We start from the raw sequence: 20,549 nt of genomic DNA, 5'->3' as shown, positions 1-20,549 counted from the left end.
CCCAGTACAGCTGAGCCAAACTCTGAAAAGGAAGGATGTGTGACTTAACTCCGTTTCCTCTCCGACGTTATAAAAAGGCCATACCGGCCCGGCCGTCCTCTGAGGCTGGTTCTCGGGGCGCCGCGGCTTCAGGGGGGGTGAAAGGGGGTTCAGCTGGATCTCTGGCCCCCTCCCCACCTGAAGCGGGCAGGGACAGCACCTTGCAGGCGGCTCCAAGACAGACCCTGCGGGACAGGGCGGTAAGGACTCAAAGCCAGGCGTTCCCAAGGACGCGCAAAAAGGGGTGAAGGGCAGGTGGGTTTTTTTCCTGGGGGGGGGGGAGAAACGGGGTTCAAGGTGTGAAGGAGAGGCTACCCGTGGCTACTACCACTAGCCAAGAGGGCTATGATCTGCGCCGTCCCCTGTCGGAGGCAGTAAATGCGTCTGGATGCTAGAGTTTCTCATGCGCGCTGCTCACAGTTGCGCGTTTCTCCATCGTGGGTACCAGCTTGGTCCATTGTGAAAAGAAGGTGGGGGGGTGGACTAGATGAGTCCAGGGTCTTCTTAGGTTCTTAGCAGTGGGCTGGGAGGAAACGGGACCCCCGGGGATGGTTTGGTGGGGGAGAGGCGACGGTCTCGGTTTCCATGGTCTCATGCGCTTGCCTTGCGCTTTTCTCCCCCAAAGGCTCAGAACGGCATCTCCACAGCATCGTGCAGGTAAAGGGCACTCCGTTAAAAATTAAAAAAAAAGTATTTGTAACATCAAATGAAAATGATTATATTTGTAACACCAAATGAAAATGTGTGAGTGCCTGGAGGCGGTTGGAGGATGGATGGCGGCTAACAGATTGAGGTTGAATCCTGACGAGACAGAAGTACTGTTTTGGGGGGACAGGAGGCGGGTGGGTGTGGAGGACCCCCTGGTCCTGAATGGGGTAACTGTGCCCCCTGAAGAACCAGGTGCGCAGCCTGGGAGTAATTCTGGACTCACCACTGTCCATGGAGGCGCAGGTCAATTCTGTGTCCAGGGCGGCTGTCTACCAGCTCCACCTGGTACGTAGGATGAGACCCTCCCTGCCCGCAGACTGTCTCGCCAGAGTGGCGCATGCTCTGGTTATCTCCCGCTTGGACTACTGCCATGTGCTCTACGTGGGGCTACCTTTGAAGGTGACCCGGAAACTGCAATTAATCCAGAATGCGGCAGCTAGACTGGTGACTGGGAGTGGCCGCCGGGACCACATAACACCGGTCCTGAGAGATCTGCATTGGCTCCCAGTACGTTTCCGAGCACAATTCAAAGTGTTGGTGCTGACCTTGAAAGCCCTAAACGGCTTCGGTCCTGTATACCTGAAGGAGCGTCTCCACCCCTATCGTTCTGCCCGGACACTGAGGTCCAGCTCCGAGGGCCTTCTGGCGGTTCCCTCATTGCGAGGTGACAGGGAACCAGGCAGAGGGCCTTCTCGGTGGTGGCGCCCGCCCTGTGGAATGCCCTCCCACCAGATGTGAAGGAAATAAGTAGCCATCCTATCTTCAAAACACATCTGAAGGCAGCCCTGTTTAGGGAAGTTTTTAATATTTAATACTGTATTGTTTTTAACACTCAATTGGGAGCCGCCCAGAGTGGCTGGGGAAACTCAGCCAGATTTGGGGGGGTATAAATAATAAATTATTATTATTATTTCAAAAAATCAAATCAAAATCCTGGGAACTGTAGTTCCCCCCCTTGGGGCGCGATGATTCCAAGGAGCTTTGGAGAGCTACAGTTTTCAGGACTCTTAAGGGGCTTTGAACGCACAGTGCGTGGTTAGATCTGAAATCCCGTTGAGGTTTAAGAACCCTGGGAACTAAAGCTGAAGCCTTTCGCAGAGCTACAATTCCCAGCACCCTTTAATCAACGACAGCGCCCGAGATTCTCTGGAGGAGATGGAAATGTGCTTCGGATGTACTGCGCGTACGCACCGGACCGGGACGCGGGAGAGACCTGAGTTCGAATCCCCACTTGGCTGTGAAGCTCCCTGTCACTGGCTCTCCGCTTCACGTGCCTCGCAGGGTTGTCGTGGGGGTTAAATGAGGAGGGGGGGGGTAAAGAACCATGCACGCCCCTTTGAGCAAACTGGAGAAAAAGGCGAGATGTAAATGCAATCATCAAAATATTTGAAGGTGCCTTGAATCCCGACTCGGGAAGAAGGCCGGATATAAATGCATTAAATAAATGCAACAAATTTGATGCAGGGAACTTTGGATCGTGGGAACTACTGTATTTTTTGCTCTATAAGACTCACTTTTTCCCTCCTAAAAAGTAAGGGGAAATGTGTGTGCGTCTTATGGAGCGAATGCAGGCTGCGCAGCTATCCCAGAAGCCAGAACAGCAAGAGGGATTGCTGCTTTCGCTGCGCAGCGATCCCTCTTGCTGTTCTGGCTTCTGAGATTCAGAATATTTTTTTCTTGTTTTCCTCCTCCAAAAACTGGGTGCGTCTTATGGTCTGGTGCGTCTTATGGAGCGAAAAATATGGTAGGTTCTCCAGATTTGGTGCAAGGGATCGTGGGAACTGGGGACTCCGGGGAGGGGTTTTCCGTGACTTCTTGAAGCTGGAAGCAGCCGCGTAAGGCAGGGCGCCAGGACTTCTGCATTCTTCAGCAAATGAATGGCGGGAGGATCAAAGAGGCGGCAGGCGGCCAGGACTCCTGGGTTCTGGCCTCCAGCTCTGAGCTAAGTCCCTGGCATGAGAAGGCTGTCCTGTGTGCTGTGGACTCCCCTTTGATGGATGATTCTAAACAGAGCTCAGGTGGCCATCTGTCAGGGATTCTTCAGCTGTGATCCTTGCATGGGGGGGTGGACTAGATGGCCGCTGGGGTACCCCTCTCTCGAGTTCTCTATATGACTCCAGGACACCCGAGCTCATGGCAGCTCAGTCGACAGAGTGTGAGGCTCATTCTTCTCTCTCTCTCTCTCTCTCTCTCTCTCTCTCTCTCTCTCTCTCTCTCTCTCTCTCTCTCATTTTCTAATTTACATTTCAAAATATCCATTTAAAAAACAACCTTAAATCAAAGACTTCCTTTCTTCTCCTTCCGTGGTTCATTTTGCATACCAAACATCCCTGCTTGTTTTACATGAACGAAACTATCAGTAAACCATTGTTACATCCAGCGGTTTAGGTTAAACCACAGAGCCTAGGACTTGCCGATCAGAAGGTCGGCGGTTCAAATCCCCGCGACGGGGTGAGCTCCCGTTGTTCGGTCCCTGCTCCTGCCAACCTAGCAGTTCAAAAGCACATCAAAGTGCAAGTAGGGAAATAGGTACCACTCCGGCGGGAAGGTAAACGGCGTTTCCATGCGCTGCTCTTGTTCGCCAGAAGCGGCTTAGTCATGCCGGCCACATGACCCAGAAGCTGTACGCCGGCTCCCTTGGCCAGTAAAGTGAGATGAGCACCGCAACCCCAGAGTTGGCCACGACTGGACCTAATGGTCAGGGGTCCCTTTACCTGTACCTTTACCTTTTTACCAGCGTTTTTAAAGGAACACAATTGTCACCCATATATTCAGTAAACGTTTGCCAATCTTCTCTAAACATATGTTCTTCTTGTTCTTTTATTCTATATTTTAAATCTGCAAGTTGCGCGTATTCTGTCAGTTTAAGTTGCCATTCTTCTTTGGTTGGGACCTCACTCGTTTTCCATTTTGGGGCTAACAAAACACAGGCCGCAGTAATGGCATACATAAATAATCTTTTTTGACACCCTCTGAATTATCCCCAGCAAAGAGGACTCTGTGTTGTTTTTTTTTTGAAAGGTACTTTTAAACATTTTTTTTCCAATTCATTATATATCATTTCCCAATACTCTTTTACAAGTCCACCACATGTGATAAAACGTAACCTCATTACATCTCCAGCACTTACCCGATTCGGACTTAAACATTTTAGCAAGTCTACTCAGAGTTAAATACCATCTATAAATCATTTACAGGAAGTTGTCCTTCAATGAATAACATGCTGTGAATTTCAAATCACTCTTCCAAAGTTTTCCCCAGATGTAGATTTCTCTCTCTCTCTCTCTCTCTCTCTCTCTCTCTCTCTCTCTCTCTCTCTCTCTCTCTCTCTCTCTTTCTTCGTAATCTTTCAGGTTTTCCTGCTTTTGGTGTAACTGTATATGCTTTTAATTTGTTTTCTTTCTTTTCTTTTTATAGATCATCTTTCTTGCATTAAAAAAATTACAAAAAAACACAAATTAATCCTTACACCCCCATGTACCAAAAAGAAAACGATACATAAAAGAAAATATAAAAAGGAAAGGAAAAAAAATACTTGCTAAATACACAACGTTATTTAAGGAGTACAAACCATCATTCAAATATTCTGTACACAAAATTCATAGCAACACATTACCTTCATATTCTCTCTTTCTTCATATTCTCTCTTTCTTTTTCCCCTTTTACCTTTCTTCTTATTCCTCTAAGAAGATATTATGTCCTATATCTATTGCCCAGCAGAGTGGGAGGCTCTTAGTCTCAGGGCTGCGGGTTCGAGTTCTGCAACGGCGAGTTGGGCTAGATGACCTTTGGTGGTCTCCGTGATTCTAAGGCTCTTCCTGCTCCCGCAGGCACGATGGCCGGGCCACGCGACCAGAGCGACGTTCGCGAGTTCACACGCCACTCCGGCGACGTGCTGATGAACCTGAACGAGCTCCGGAAACGCCACTTCCTCACGGACGTCACCTTGCGAGTGGGGGGCTGCCCCTTGCAGGCCCACAAAGCTGTCCTCACTGCCTGCAGGTGAGCGTCCCACCCTACCTGTGTGTGTCTGTGCCACGCGTGGCCAAGGGGGTCCACAGGAGGGCAGCGGCACCTTGTGAAAGCGCAAGAGGGAGCCACAGGAGCGGGCAGCCAGTGTGGTGTAGTGGTTAAGAGCGGTGGACTCGTAATCTGGGGAACCGGGTTCGCTTCCCCGCTCCTCCACATGCAGCTGCTGGGTGACCTTGGGCCAGTCACACGTCTCTGAAGTCTCTCAGCCTCACTCACCTCACAAGAGTGTTTGCTGTGGGGCAGGAAGGGAAAGGAGATTGTTAGCCGCTTTGAGACTCCTTCGGGTAGTGATAAAGCGGGATATCAAATCCAATCCAGCTGAGGAGCGCTTGGTTCAGTGCCAGATTTGAGACCTTGAGCTTAATGCTCATCTGGAGAGATGGGACATTAGCCAGCTGTGCGGTTGCATACCCTCCAACATTTATCCAATGAAAATAGGGACACCCTATTCCACGGCAATTAGGGACGCGGGTGGCGCTGTGGGTTAAACCACAGAGCCTAGGACTTGCCGATCAGAAGGTCGGCGGTTCGAATCCCCGCGACGGGGTGAGCTCCTGTTGCTCGGTCCCTGCTCCTGCCAACCTAGAAGTTCGAAAGCACAAAGTGCAAGTAGATCAATAGGTACCGCTCTGGCGGGAAGGTAAACGGCGTTTCCGTGTGCTGCCCTGGCTCACCAGAAGCGGCTTAGTCATGCTGGCCACATGACCCGGAAGCTGTATGCTGGATCCCTCGGCCAATAAAGCGAGATGAGCGCCGCAACCCCAGAGTTGGCTGCGACTGGACCTAGTGGTCAGGGGTCCCTTTACCTTTTAAACAAGCTATAGCTTAGGGCAGGTGTCAGCAACCTTTTTCAGCAGGGGGCCGGTCCACTGACCCTCAGACCTTGTGGTGGGCCAGACTATATTTTGGGGGGGAAAGAAAAAGAATGAATTCCTACGCCCCACAAATAACCCAGAGATTCATTTTACATAAAGGCACACATTCTACTCATGTAAAAACACCAGGCAGGCCCCACAAATACGTAACCCAGAGATGTGTTTTAAATAAAAGCACACATTGTGCTCACGCTAATTCCTGGACCATCCGCAGGCCAGATTGAGAAGGCGATTGGGCCGGATCCGGCCCCCGGACCTTAGGTTGCCTACCCATACTATAAAAGTGTCTGAAAACCAATCCTGATGAGGGACAGTTGAAGGAGTTGAGTGTGTTTAGACTGGAAAAGAGGAGACTCAGAGGACGCACAAGAGGCGATTGGGACGGATCCGGCCCCTGGGTCTTAGTTTGCCTACTCATGGCTTACGACCCCACTCTCTTGGGGGGCCCCAAAGAAATTAAAAAGGGGGGAGGACTGGATGTACATTTCCAGAATATAAGATACAAAACAAATAAAATAAAACCTACCTACAGCAACAGTGTTTTGTGTTGTGTTGGCTCCTATGAAGCTCACAATGGAAATTATCATTGACTTCGGATTTCAACTCTACAGTGGTGTCACATAGTCATAACACACTTATAACGTTATAAGTTGACTAGTGTAGCTGAGTCCCCGGTCAGATGGGCAGGCTACAAATAATAAAATTATTATTATTATTATTAGCCACTCAACTGACTGGGTTGGCCCAGCCACTCTGGGTGGCTTCCAGCACATTATACTGTAAAAGTATTCGTATTAGAATTACGAAGCTGAGCCATGTTCCGTGGGAAGACCCAGTTGCTGTGTTGTCCTGGGAACAGCAAGGGTCTCGTTTTGATATTTTATCAGATTATTATTATTAGTATTCTATTGGGAGCCGCCCAGAGTGGCTGGGGAAACCCACCCAGATTGGCAGGATATAAATTAATAATAATAATAATAATAATAATAATAATAATAATAATAATAATTCTGTTGGGAGCCGCCCAGAATGGCTGGGGAAACCCAGCCAGATTGGCAGGGTATAAATAAAATATTATTATTATTATTATTATTATTATTATTATTATTATTATTATTTCTGTTGGGAGCCGCCCAGAGTGGCTGGGGAAACCCAGCCAGATTGGCAGGTTATAAATTATTATTATTATTGTTATTGTTATTGTTATTGTTATTAATGCTGGTGGGAGCCACCCAAAGTAGCTGGGGAAACCCAGCCAAATTGGCGGGTATAAATAATAAATTATTATTATTATTATTATTATTATTATTATTATTATTATTATTTCTCTTGGGAGCCGCCCAGAGTGGCTGGGGAAACCCAGCCAGATTGGCAAGGTATAAATATGAAATTATTATTATTATTATTATTATTACTCACAAATCCTAAGCAGGGTGCTTCAGAACCACAGTCTTGCAAAGGAAACCATGGTTTGCACTATATGAATGCCCCACATCCCATCATAGAACGTGGCTGCAACTAGAGCATGCTGGGAACTGCGGTCCCTTCTCCTCTGCTTGCGGGAGCGATGCATGCTGGGACTTGCGGTCCTCTTGCCCTGACCCCTCTCCTCCTTCTCTGTCTCCTTCGCAGCGGCTTTTTCTACTCCATCTTCCTGGGCCAGGGGGGCCACGAGGTCAGCGTGCTCACCTTGCCCAGTTCCATCGAACCCGCCGGCTTCCAGGCCCTCCTCGACTTCATGTACACGTCCCACCTGGTCCTCACGCCGGGCACCGTGCCCGCGGTCCTGGCTGCCGCCTCTTACCTGCAGATGGAGCACGTGGTGGAGAGTTGCCATCGCTTCATCCAGGCCAGGTAAGCGGGTGGGGAGGCGCAAGAGGGGTGCCCCCGGAGAACATAGCTGTCAACCGTCCCTTATTTGGCGGGACAGTCCCTTATCCCAGCGCCGTGTCCCGCTGCTGTCCCTTATGGATGATGTCCCTTAAATTTCCCGGGTTTCAAAGGAAGCAGTTCCTCTCCCTCCCTCCCTGCTGGCCAGGGAGGAGGGAGGCTCCAACTGGGTTGCTTGGCTGCGTTGCTCACCCAATAAGGAGTCTAAGAACGACTGTGGGGTGGAGCTTGCATGCCTTGTGCCAATCAAATCGGCCGCGTTGCCTGGGGACTCGCCTTTGCTCAGCGCTTCCCAGCGGAGAGGGGACGGTGGTTTTCCTTGCTGCATCCCCTTTGCCTGGTTGCTGCGCTGTGGGAACCACCGCTTGAGGCTTCGTTTGGCTGCTGGCTGGGCTTTCTGTCTTTGGCTCAGAGGGGCTCAGAAGTTGAACATACCTGTGCTTGGAAAATCCCTTATTTTGGCTGCTGACCCCTTATTTTCGAGGCTGCTGGTCCCTTATTTTCAAATCTGTAAGTTGACAGCTATGCCAGAGAACAAACCACAGAGAAATGGGTTGGAAGATTCGAGGCAGGCGCAACGAAGCATTTTTTTAGGCAGAGGAACTGCGGAACACCCTGCCACTTGAGGCAGCGACCGCCGCCAACTTGGATGGTTTTGAAAGAGGACTGGGCCAATTCGAAAAGGCTATTTTGGGGTGGGGATATTAGCCAGAACGGCTATTCTCTGCCTCCATATTCAGAGGCAGCAAGTGCTTCTGAGTCCCGGTTGCTGGAAAACGCAGAAAGGGCACGGGGTCTTGTGTTCGAATTCTGCTTGGGGGTTTCTCATCATGGGAATCTGGTTGGCCGCTGTGAGAGCAGGGTGCTGCCGGACCAGAGAGGGGCCAGTGAAATCAAACGTGGGTGTGAAATTCATCAGAATATAAGCACTTCACTGTTCTTAAAACATATCTGGTACTCTTGCCTAAGCAAATAAGCTCTGAGCAGGTGCTAGGACCATTCTGGATAGTTGGTGAAGACTTGACGTTTTTATCCCCCAAAAAGTTTTTGATTGAGTTTCCACTAGAATGAGGCTGCATTTTCATGTTTTCATGTTGTATTTTAATCTTGTTTTTTAAGTTATATTTCAATCAATTGTTTTTATATTCAGTGTTAGCCGCCCTGAGCCTGGTCTTGGCTGGGGAGGGAGGGATATAAATGAAAATTATTATTATTATTATTGAAGCAGACCGGAGAAGGGCCCTTCCTCATCTTAACGGCAGCCGTGGAAGTTTGGGAAGATGACAACAAAGGCTTCTTGAATTCAGAAGCCCAATCCCACTGGGTCAGGGCAGACAAGGCGTTTTTTCCCACGCAGCCAGTGGAACTCACTGCCACAAGACGGCTTAAAAAGAGGTCCAGGCAGATGCCCAGAGCAGCCAGCTATTGAAGGCAACTAGGCAGAACAGTTAAGCTCTGCCGTCGCAGTTGGGGGGCGGCAAATGCTTCTGAATAATCCCAGTTGCTGGGACTCAGAAGTCCTGTGTTCGAATTCTGCCTGTGGGTTTGAACGGGACGCTAGCCCTTCTGACTTTCTTCTGTTCTGATGTTCTTACGCAGCTACGACCGGGTGACCTTCTTCCTGACCCCGCCAGCGCCCACCTTCCTCCGCCACAGACCCCTGGAAGACGTCGGGGGGTCCCTCGCCCCAAGTTTCCCAAGGGAGGGCCAAGAAGAACACCCCACTGTCGACGAGGCCTCCAGCCGCCCTCTGCCGGCTCCCTACTGCCCGAAGGACAAGGAATTGGGGTCTGCGATGTCGCCGGGGGCCGGGGACCAGTCCCCTCCGGGCCAGCCGGCCTCCCCCCGCGAGTCCAGCGGCTGCGCCCCCCCAGGCGCGGACCCCAAAGCCTGCCACTGGAAGAAGTATCGCTTCATCGTCCTCAACTCCATGCTGCGCGAGGGGAGGCCGGACCACCCCGAATCGCACGGCCAGGCCGGCCGGGATCAAGACCCCGGGAACGGAAGCCGCCTTCACAGGTCAGGGAGCCAGTAGGGGCTTTACAGATGGACTGCGGCCTGCAGGTTGGGAAAATGGTGTTTAGTTTCCTCTTGGGGGGGTAGGACAGCAGGCAGAGGTCAGCTGGGTGCAGTATAAGCTAAACAAGCTATAGCTTAGGGCCCCACTCTCTTGGGAGCCCCCCGACAATTTAAAGGGGAAAAAACCTGGATGTACATTTCCAAAATTTAAGATACGGTTCCGCCGCTGTGAGAAGCCAAGTTACAGGGAACCAGGCAGAGGGCCTTCTCGGTGGTGGCTCCCGGCCTGTGGAACACCCTCCCACCAGATGTCAAAGAGATAAGCAACTATTTGACTTTTAGAAGACATCTGAAGGCAGCCCTGTTTAGGGAAGCTTTTAATGTTTAATAGGTTATTGTATTTTAGTGTTCTGTTGGAAGGTGCCCAGAGTGGCTGGGTATAAATAAGAAATTATTACAGTGGTACCTCGGGTTAAGTACTTAATTCGTTCCGGAGGTCCATACTTAACCTGAAACTGTTCTTAACCTGAAGCACCACTTTAGCTAATGGGGCCTCCTGCTGCCGCGCCTCCTCTGAGACCTGTGATGAAAGACTGCGAAAATCCCTGAAACCAGAAGTAATCGACTAGAAATATTATCTTATAGAATTAAACTACATAACAAAAATCAAAAAAGTTTAAGGGGAAAAATCAGAAAAACCTAGAACTGAACAAAGCCTTAACGGGATGACATCTACAAATCTCATTTCACTGGACTATTCAGCTTCCTCAGAAGGAAATCGAGAAATCGTAAACTTTAAATGACTTTAAACAAACGCAAGAACAGGGCTGAAATGCTCCCCTGAGTTTACAAAAAGGGTTTGAAAACCGAAATGGCAAGTTTTGGACATGTTGTTGTTGTTTAGTCGTTTAGTCGTGTCCGCCTCTTCGTGACCCCCTGGACCAGAGCACACCAGGCCCTCCTGTCTTCCACTGCCTCCCGCAGTTTGGTCAAACTCATGCTGGTAGCTTTGAGAACACTGTCCCACCATCTCGTCCTCAGTCGTCCCCTTCTCCTTCTGCCCTCCATCTTTCCCAACATCAGGGTCTTTTCCAGGGAGTCTTCTCTTCTCATGAGGTGGCCAAAGTCTTGGAGCCTCAGCTTCAGGATCTGTCCTTCCAGTGAGCACTCAGGGCTGATTTCCTCAAGAATGGAGAGGTTGGATTTTCTTGCAGTCCATGGGACTCTCAAGAGTCTCCTCCAGCACCAGAATTCAAAAGCATCCATTCTTCGGCGATCAGCCTTCTTTATGGTCCAGCTCTCACTTCCATACATCACTACTGGGAAAACCAGAGCTTTAACTATACGGACCTTTGTTGGCAAGGTGATGGCACAAATTCAAAGAAAGGAATACAAGATAAACTGTTTTAGATTTTGAAACAAACCCAAGAACAGGGCTGAAACGCTCCTTTGGTCTAGATGTTACTGCTGATGTTAAAAACTTATTTCTAGTTGATTACAGTGGTACCTCGGGTTAAGTACTGAATTTTTCGTTCTATAAGATGCATCAGACCACAAGACGCACCTAGTTTTTGGAGGAGGAAAACAAGAAAAAAAATATTCTGAATCTCAGAAGCCAGAACAGCAAGAGGGATCGCTGCGCAGTCAAAGTATCAATCCCTCTTGCTGTTCTGGCTTCTGGGATAGCTGCGCAGCCTGCATTCGCTCCATAAGACGCACACACATTTCCCCTTACTTTTTAGGAGGGAAAAAGTGAGTCTTTTAGAGCAAAAAATACGGTACTTAATTCGTTCCGGAGGTCCGTTCTTAACCTGAAACTGTTCTTAACCTGAAGCACCACTTTTGCTAATGGGGCCTCCTGCTGCCGCTGGAGAATGATTTCTGTTCTTATCCTGAAGAAAAGTTCTTAACCTGAAGCACTATTTCTGGGTTAGCGAAGTCTGTAACCTGAAGCGTATGTAACCCGAGGTACCACTGTACTTCTCGTTTCAGGGATTTTCACGCTATTTCATTTGTTTTGTGTAATTTCTCGGTCCTTTGCCTTTTTTCTACTGTGATGAAAGACTGGCTATAAATAGGAAGGACGTTTTCTGCCTGGCTCTGACCCTTCCTTCCTTCCGCTCTTGCCCAGGCTGCCGTCCTCTCAGCCCCACTGCTCCGCCTGCAACCAGCCAGCCCCCCTACTTTGCTCCCACCCTCCAGAGGACGCGTCCATGGGGCAGGGAGACCCCTGTGGTTCTGGTGAGTTGGAAGGGGCGGTTTAAGTTTCTTTCTTTTCCAATCTGCCCCCGTAGGAACCGAACGCAGACCCTGGGGTCGCCATCAGGCGCCTGTCTTCGTGTGCCCCTCATCGCGAGGGCCGGAGGGCTGCAACACGAGGACGGGGCCTTTTTGGCGCTGGCTCCCCATTTGTGGAACGCTGTCCTCAGGGAGGCTCACCTGGCGCCAACGTTAGACATCCTTAGTCATCTCTTTTCTGCCAGGCTTCGAATCATCTGCAGCCTCCTTGAGTGGGTGGGATGTTTCAACCCTGCTTTTTTCCAAAGCGAGATCGCAGAGGGCCTTCTCGGTGGTGGCGCCCGCCCTGTGGAACGCCCTCCCGTCAGATGTCAAGGAAATAAACAACTATCTGACTTTTAGAAGACATCTGGAGGCAGCCCTGTTTAGGGAAGCTTTTAATGTTGAATAGGTTATTGTATTTTAAAGTTTTGTTGGAAGCCGCCCATAGTGGCTGGTGAAACCCAGCCAGGTGGGCGGGGTATAAATAATAAATTATTATTATATTATTATATCTGAAGGCAGCCCTGTTTAGGGAATTTTTTAATGTTTGATGTTTTATTGTGTTTTTAATATCCTGTTGGAAGCTGCCCAGAGTGGCTGGGGAAACCCAGCCAGATGGGTGGGGTATAAATAATAAATTATTATTATTATTATTATTATTATTATTATTATTATTATTATTATTATTATTATCATCATTACTATTATTAGTTTTCCTCCTGTGCTGGTTCTAACATATGCTTTTGTCCATTTATATGTTGTAAGTTGCTCTGAGTTCTTTTGGTTAAAAAAAAATGACTGATAATTTTTAATTTTTTAAAACTCATTTTTCTTTTTCATTCATTACATACATCTCAATTTCTTAACATTTACTATATATTCCTTCCTCCCTCCCCTCCAGGGTTTTCCCCAACTTCCACTCCTCGTTTGTTTCTATTTTCACCCACTTTGCTATCTCTTAAAAGTTATTAATAAAATAACATCAAGCCTAAAAACCTAAAAATAAAACACACCATCATATTTCACTATCTTCTAAACATTTTCTAATGCTGATAATGTAAATGTTTGTTTAAATACTGCCATCAAGTCTATTGACTTTCTTTCTTTCTGCAAATATAAGATGAATGGTTCCCAATCTTTTTCAAAGTCTCTGTTGTCTTTTTCTCTTAGTCTCTCCGTCATTTTTGCCAGTTCTGCATCGTTCATCCACTTCTCTAGCCATTCTTCTTTAGGGACTGATAAATTTAATCAATTAATAAGTCTCCATCTCTCCGCATCAGTTCGCAATTTGTTTATTTTTCTAAACGGGTCTCGTGAAAACCCACCAGGATCTTAGTGCGAATTTCTCGTAACGTGCACAGGGTCGAACGGCGTTTTGTTTTCACATTTTTGGCTAAGCGAAGTTGCATATCACAACACCTTTTTAACATTAATAATAATAATAATAATAGATGAGTCAGTTGGTTAGAGCATGGTGCTGATAACGCCAAGGTTGCGGGTTCGAATCCCGTACGATATTCCCAAATTGCAGCGGGTTGGACTAGATGACCCCATAACCCTAACCCCTTGCAACTCTACAATTCCATGAGTCTATGAAAAAGGCAGAGAGTGTGTTTTTGCACGGACTGGGCAGGCCCAAACGCCTCACGCTTGCTAACTCCCCAGGGGCTGGCCCTTACGACTGCGGTGCCTGCGACTTAGGATACCTGGAGGAAGTTGAAGAAGAGGGGGGAGGAGGAGGAAGGAGCCCCCCAGGAAACGCCTATGAGGAGAAGCCCTACAAATGCCATTTCTGCAACTCAACCTTCCGCTACAAAGGGAACCTAGCAAGCCACAGATCTCTGCATACCGGTTGGTTTTGCTTGATTTTGAACAATGTCTAAACTGGGCTTTCATCCATTCCAGAACATGGGCTCCAAGCCTGCATAAAACTCAAATGTTTATATAACGATATGGACAATCGAAACAATAAATTAAACTTCAGCAGGGACAAATGTCAGGTTCTGCACTTAGTAAACAAACAAACCAAGCCGTGTTGCAAAATACGAGTCGGCAATATGAAAAGCAACACGGCCGGAAAGAATTACTTTTTTTAAAAAATATTTTTTATTGATTTTAACATATCAATTATAAAATGCACCACAAAACTTATCACTTATACAATCTTTTTTTTTTTTTACTTCCATCAGCACCTCGGATAATCCACCGTTTTATCTACTTCTTATACATTACTTTATATTGCCTTTAAGTCTCTTAACAAATTATCCTTCCCCTGTTTTTGCAATACTTCCAATAATACTCCTCACAGAACTTCTTGCAAACCTACAAACGTCGTCTGATCTTCACAAATACTTTTCAAATAGTCCGTAAATTTGCTCCACTCTTCTGTGAATTTCTGGTCCCGCCGGTTTCGAATTCTTCCTGTTAGTTTATCTAATTCTGCATAGTCCAGTAACTTCCCAGAAACAATTACAATGTGGAAAATTTTATGGAAGAATTCAAAACATCAAAACTAACAAACTGAAGTCTCCAAAAGTCTCTGAAAGTCCTTAAATGAATCACGGTGGAGAGCAAGCTGTGAAGCTTTGTATAATTCGCAAATGTCCAATTCTGATTTCCGACTCCGAACTCTGATGAACAGTGTTTCCGGATAACTACTGTTTCATTGAATTCTTCATCAGCCAATTAGTTCAACACTCGTAAGTAGAAAGATATGTAATTTCTTACATAATCGCATCAGCACTGTTCCAGAGTATTTTTCATTCTTGTGTATATTATATCTATTCCAAAAACGATTGGTTAATGAAGAAATTACGTATCTTTCTACTTACGAGTGTTGAACTAATTGGCTGATGAAGAAAAGAAAAGAAAAAGAAAAAAAGGAAAGGAAAGGGGGAAAAAATAAAATATGGGTTAAACTACAATTTAAAATGCAGCCTCATTTTAATAGTAGCCCATAGATCAAAACCGTAAGGGGAGGGAAACATAAGGGTCAGACTGAGTCCAAACCAAGGGCCAGGTGGAACAGCTCTGTCTTGCAGGCCCTGCGGAAAGATGTCAAGTCCCGCAGGGCCCTGGTCTCTTGTGACAGAGCGCTCTACCAAGTCGGGGCCAGTACTGAAAAGGCCCTGGCCCTAGTTGAGACCAATCTAGCCACCTTGCGACCCGGGACCTCCAAAATGTTGTCAATTGTGGACCTCTCCGCGGGGCATACCAGGAGAGGCCGTCCCATAGGTACGAGGGTCCTAGGCCGCATAGGGCTTTAAAGGTCAAAGCCAACACCTTGAACCTGACCCTGTACTCCACCGGGAGCCAGTGCAGTTGGTAAAGTACGGGGTGAATGTGATCCCGCAGGAAGGACCCCGTAAGGAGCCTCGCCGCGGCATTCTGCACCCGCTGGAGTTTCTGGGTCAGCTTCAAGGGCAGCCCCGAGTTACGATAATACAAGCCATATGAGGAATGGTTGAAGTAACTGGGTATGTTTAGAGGAGACATGAAAGCCATCTTCAAATACCCGAAGGGCTGCCCCATGGAGGAGGGAGCAAGCTTGTTTTCTCCTGCTCTGGAGGGTAGGACTCGAACCCGTGGCTTCAAGTTTCAATAAAGGAGATTCTGACTAAATATTAGGAAGAACTTTCTGACAGTAAGGGCCGTTTGACAGTGGGGGGGGGTCTCCCTCAGAAAGTGGTGGACTCTCCTTCCATGGAGGTTTTTAAGCAGAGGTTGGACGGCCATCAGTCAGGGATGCTTTAGTTGAGATGCCTGCATCGCAGGGGGTTGGAATGGATGACCTCTGGGGGTCCCCTTTAAACTCTGTGATTCCAGGAATCTATTCAGAGTGGGGAGATGGAGTCCTGTATTGGTGGGTGAAGGGGAGGGCATTCAGAGTAGTGTGACCGGCCCCTGAAGCCTCACCTGTGCCACTGCTACCTGTCGCTCTTAGGAGAGAAGCCGTACCACTGCGGGATTTGCGGCGCCCAGTTCAACCGCCCGGCGAATCTCAAGACTCACCTGCGTATTCACTCCGGGGAGAAGCCCTACAAGTGTGAGACCTGCGGATCTCGTTTTGTGCAGGTAAAAAGGGGGGGGGGAGGTACCTGGCAGGGGCGGGAGGCAAAACCCTCCTTGTGGGGGACTCCCTGGTCCTGAATGGGGCAACTGTGCCCCTGAAGGACCAGGTGCGCAGCCTGGGAGTCATTCTGGACTCACCGCTGTCCATGGAGGTGCAGGTCAGTTCTGTGTCCAGGGCAGCTGTCTGGCAGCTCCATCTGGTACGCAGGATGAGACCCTCCCTGCCCACTGTCTGTCTCTCCAGAGTGCTGCATGCTCTGGTTATCTCCCTCTTGGACTACTGCAATGCGCTCTATGTGGGGCTACCTTTGAAGGTGACCTGGAAACTACAACTAATCCAGAATGCGGCAGCCAGACTGGGGACTGGGAGGAGCCGCCGAGACCACATAACACCGACCTTGAAATTTGAAAAGGGCCAGTAGAACTGAAGGAGCGTCTCCACCCCCATCATCCAGCCCAGACCCTGAGGTCCAGCTCCAAGGGCCTTTTGGCGATTCCCTCCCTGCGAGAAGCCAAGTTACAGGGAACCAGGCAGAGGGCCTTCTCGGTGGTGGCGCCCGCCCTGTGGACCACCCTCCCTTCAGATGTCAAGGAAATAAACAACTACTGTATCTGACTTTTAGAAAGCATCTAGAGAGCCAGTGTGGTGTAGTGGTTAAGAGTGATAGACTCGTAATCTGGAAAACCGGGTTCGCTTCCCTGCTCCTCCACATGCAGCTGCTGGGTGACCTTGGGCCAGTCACACTTCTCTGAAGTCTCTCAGCCCCACTCACCTCACAGAGTGTTTGTTGGGGGGGAGGAAGGGAAAAGGAGAATATTAGCCGCTTTTTGAGACCCCTTCGGGTAGTGATAAAGCGGGATATCAAATCCAAACTCTTCTACTCTTCTTCATCTGAAGGCAGCCCTGTTTAGGGAAGTTTGATGTTTTATTGTGTTTTTAATATTCTGTTCGGAGCTGCCCAGAGTGGCTGGGGAAACCCAGCCAGATGGGCGGGGTATCAAATAATATACAGTGGTACCTCTGGTTGCGAACAGGATCCGTTCCGGAGCCCCGGTCTCACCATGAAAAAACGCAACCCGCATTAGTTAGTTCCTGCACCCGGGTTTCCTTCATTTACACCTGCGCTATCCTGGAGGCTGAAGGTATCCAATCGTAGAACCGCAAAGCTGTCCACCCGCCGGTCATTCCTCCTTCCTTCTCCCAGGTCGCTCACTTGAGAGCCCATGTCCTGATCCACACCGGGGAGAAGCCCTACCCCTGTGGGACGTGCGGGACTCGATTTCGGCACCTGCAGACCCTGAAGAGCCACCTCCGTATCCACACGGGAGAGAAGCCTTATCATGTGAGTGGAGAAGGAGCTTTTTCATGGTGTGTTTGGTGTGGCGGACGAGAAACGGGTCTTGGTGACCGGGGGGGGTAGGAAGGGGGCCGGGGGGCTGTGCACCCCAGGTTCCATCATGGAGGGGGGGACAAATTATCAAGGAACAATTACTGCCCTACTAGGGCGGTTCATAATTTATTTATTTTTCAATGTCTCCTCCAAAGGCCTTATCTTACTACACTAGGGATGATATAGCTATATATGAAATTTCATGCATATCAGTTAATATCTTGACCCTCTTCCAGGACAATACAGTGGATGCACATTCGCAACCCACAGCGTTCATAACCCGCAGCACCGCGTCTGCGCACGTGCGGGTCGCGATTTGGCATTTCTGCGCATGCGCAAAGGGCGGGTTTGCGCTTTTGCGCATGCGCCAAAACCCAGAAGTAACCCATTCTGGTACTTCCGGGTTTGGCGCGGTGCGCAACCCGAAATCGCATAACCCGAGGTATGACTGTACAACATAGCAGCAGCATAAAAGACAGTATAAAATCATGAATGACAATAAAATTCAAAGTTCAGAAATCAAAATGGGGGAAATCCATCTAATAAGTACAGTGGTACCTCGGGTTACAGACGCTTCAGGTTACAGACTCCGCTAACCCAGAAATAGTGCTTCAGGTTCAGAATTTTGCTTCGGGATGAGAACAGAAATTGTGCTCCGGCAGCGCGGTGGCAGCAGGAGGCCCCATTAGCTAAAGTGGTACCTCAGGTTAAGAACAGTTTCAGGTTAAGAACGAACCTCCAGAATGAATTGAGTACTTAACCTGAGGTACCACTGTATTAGATAGTCACCAGGGCTAGCTGGCTGAATTAGTCCTATTTGGGCCAGCGAGGAGGCCAGGGGAGAATTAGCTGTGGGGTCTTAGAGCGGGTGATGTTCATAAAAGGGGAGGGGGAGGGAAGAGAATAGAAATAAAAGATCAGGCTGAATTCAAATTAAAAGCCAGGCGGAATAGCTCTGTCTTACAGGCCCTGCAGAAGGAAGTTAAATCCTGCAGGGCCCTGGTCTCATGGGACAGAGCATTCCACCAGGTCGGAGCCACCACTGAGAAGGTCCTGGCCCTGGTGGAGGATAGTCTGACTTCCTTAGGGACATCTAAACTATGATTATTCATGGACCTTAAGGTCCTCTGCGGGGCACCGGGTTGGGGAAAGCCCCCCTGCAGCCCTCTGGGATGTAGGCGCCCGCCTTGACACCTGTCTCCTCTCCGCAGTGCGAGAAATGCGACGTCCGCTTCCGCCACAAGAGCCAGCTGCGGCTGCACCTGCGGCAGAAACACGGCGCCATCACCAACACGAAGATCCGCTACAAAGTCCTTGAAGGCCCTTACGCCGGTCTCTGCTGAGCGGGGAGCGTGTTGCGCGATTTTGGCCGGATCCAAAAATCCGCCGACCAGCAGATTCTGCGCTCAGGTATCTGAGTGGAATCATCTCTATCCTGCACCTGAGAGCTGGACCTTTTCGGTGTCTGAAACTCAGAATATCCGACGCCCTAAATGGTGCGCGTCACATTCTTGCATAGCTGTCAAGTTTTCTTGCGAGGAATCCTATTCGGAATAAGGGAATTTCACTTTAAAAAAGGGAAACGTTGGCAGCTCTGCATTCTGGGCGACTGCATTTTTTCATGATTTAAAGAGGTTCCTGCAAATAATTATATCTAAAAAAAGAAACATTCAGACGTCTGCCGGATCCAAACCCTGAAATTTAGGTAATTTGGCGAGTTTCAAATGTTTAGATTGAGAGCTGATTATTATTCAGAATCAGGGCGGGGGAGATACTGAGCAAACATTCTTGATTCATGCCCCCAACTCCCAAGATATCAACCCACTAGGCGCTACTCCCCTCTTGGGAGTTAGAGATGGAACCCCAAAAGTTGATGTACGGCTCTGCAGGCAGAGCTGTGATAGTAAAAGCAGAATTTCCAAGCAACATCCAGTCTCTTCTTAGTTTATATGTTACTTTGTGCCGCCTGGGAAGCGACGCAAAAGTTCTGTGCTCGAAGGAGCAGAGGTGTAAGGCAGGCGAGAAAGTCTGCAAATTAGGAGCAGGAAAAGCTGTTACGCCTGCTATACACCTATCGGGCTGCATAAATGCACCGTCCCTTTAAAGCGCGCCCTTTTCCCCAAAGGATTCTGGGAACTGTAGTTTGCTGAGGCCACGAGGGGTTTAAAACTACAGTGCCCAGAATTATTTGGGGGAAAGAATTTGCTTTATAGGGTGGCCTTAATACCACAAAGTTGTAATTTGTTAGGTGCTGCTGGGAGTTGTAGCGTGGCTCAATGATCAAACCCTGAACAAACTAGAGTTCCCTCCCATAATTCACTGGAGGGGGGCCACGGCTATGGATCCCCAAGATGCTTTGGGGACTGTGGATTCACAGAATCCTCTGGGGCACATTCACCCCAGTACTTGACTCCTTTGACCAGCAGAGTCTCTCAGGCAGACTTTTCTGACAGGCGGAGATTCGAACCCAGAACCTTCTGCATGCAAAGCAGGGGTCCCTGCTACTGACCCCACACCCTAGCTATGGACTCTGCTTTTCTCCTCCACAGGACATAAGCTAGAATTAAGAGGAGTTTATTAGAATCATTGTTCGACTTCATTTTGGGGTTTTTTAAAACGTTATGTGCAGTGTACTTTGCTCTTTCTAAATGTGTTATTTTGCTGGCCAAATCTGTCTTGTCTGTTCCTATTGTGCTCCATTGTTATTCTTGATTATTATTATTATTGCTGCTGTTTCCTTCTTCTGACTGCGATGCTGCTTTGTTTGCCGATCTTCCTCTTAACATCGAAGAGCAGTTGCGGGTTGCGTGGGCCGATTCCACCTCGTACCATTAAAGCGCTGTGCGATACCACTTTAAACAGCCATGGCTTTCCCCCAGAGAATCATGGGAACTGTAGTTTCTATTCCCCCCACAGAGCAACAGTTCCCAGAATTCCCTGGGAGGTGAGATTGACTCTCAGGGGAGTCCTGGGAGCTATAGTTTGCTACGAGTGTTGAGGGGAGACCCCCACCTGCCCCTCGTAGTACTATAGTTCCCAGAGTGCTTTAACCATCGATCCCTCTTCCCAGGGGATTCTGGGAATTGTGCCTCTGCAGTAGGGGCAGTGGCGGATAAGTTAAGGTCCCATATTTCAAGAAGTAAAAATCTGGACACAAAAAGCTTTTCTAAAGGAAAGTTGTTGAGCCCAGATTTCCCCGGATACTTAATTTCCTCATTGGAATCCCGGGAAAATCCGGATGTAT

General features: G+C 48.6%; 2 protein-coding genes across 3 annotated transcripts in view; both read left to right on the top strand.

The window, feature by feature from the left end:
- Nucleotides 1-20,549, top strand: part of LOC309355773 (monocarboxylate transporter 13-like) — a 174,680-nt gene that overhangs the window by 85,123 nt on the left and 69,008 nt on the right. The window lies entirely within an intron of this gene.
- Nucleotides 104-20,203, top strand: BCL6B (BCL6B transcription repressor). 2 transcript variants are annotated; one of them, XM_081886869.1, is made up of 9 exons: nucleotides 104-239; nucleotides 4,578-4,749; nucleotides 7,287-7,508; nucleotides 9,144-9,563; nucleotides 11,695-11,804; nucleotides 13,509-13,694; nucleotides 15,787-15,917; nucleotides 17,120-17,257; nucleotides 18,517-20,203. In XM_081886869.1, exons 2-9 carry the CDS (start codon nucleotides 4,583-4,585, stop codon nucleotides 18,646-18,648), a joined length of 1,506 nt encoding a protein of 501 aa, XP_081742995.1. In that variant the 5' UTR covers nucleotides 104-239; nucleotides 4,578-4,582; the 3' UTR covers nucleotides 18,649-20,203. The 2 variants fall into 2 exon arrangements, with proteins under 2 accessions (XP_081742995.1, XP_081742996.1); XM_081886870.1 differs by having other exon boundaries at nucleotides 104-294.

Source organism: Podarcis melisellensis (assembly GCF_964234715.1).
Source record: "Podarcis melisellensis genome assembly, chromosome: 13".
Taxonomy (NCBI): Eukaryota; Metazoa; Chordata; class Lepidosauria; order Squamata; family Lacertidae; genus Podarcis; species Podarcis melisellensis.
The sequence above is the reverse complement of the archived record's forward strand: the minus strand, read 5'-3'. Positions and strand labels throughout refer to the sequence as shown.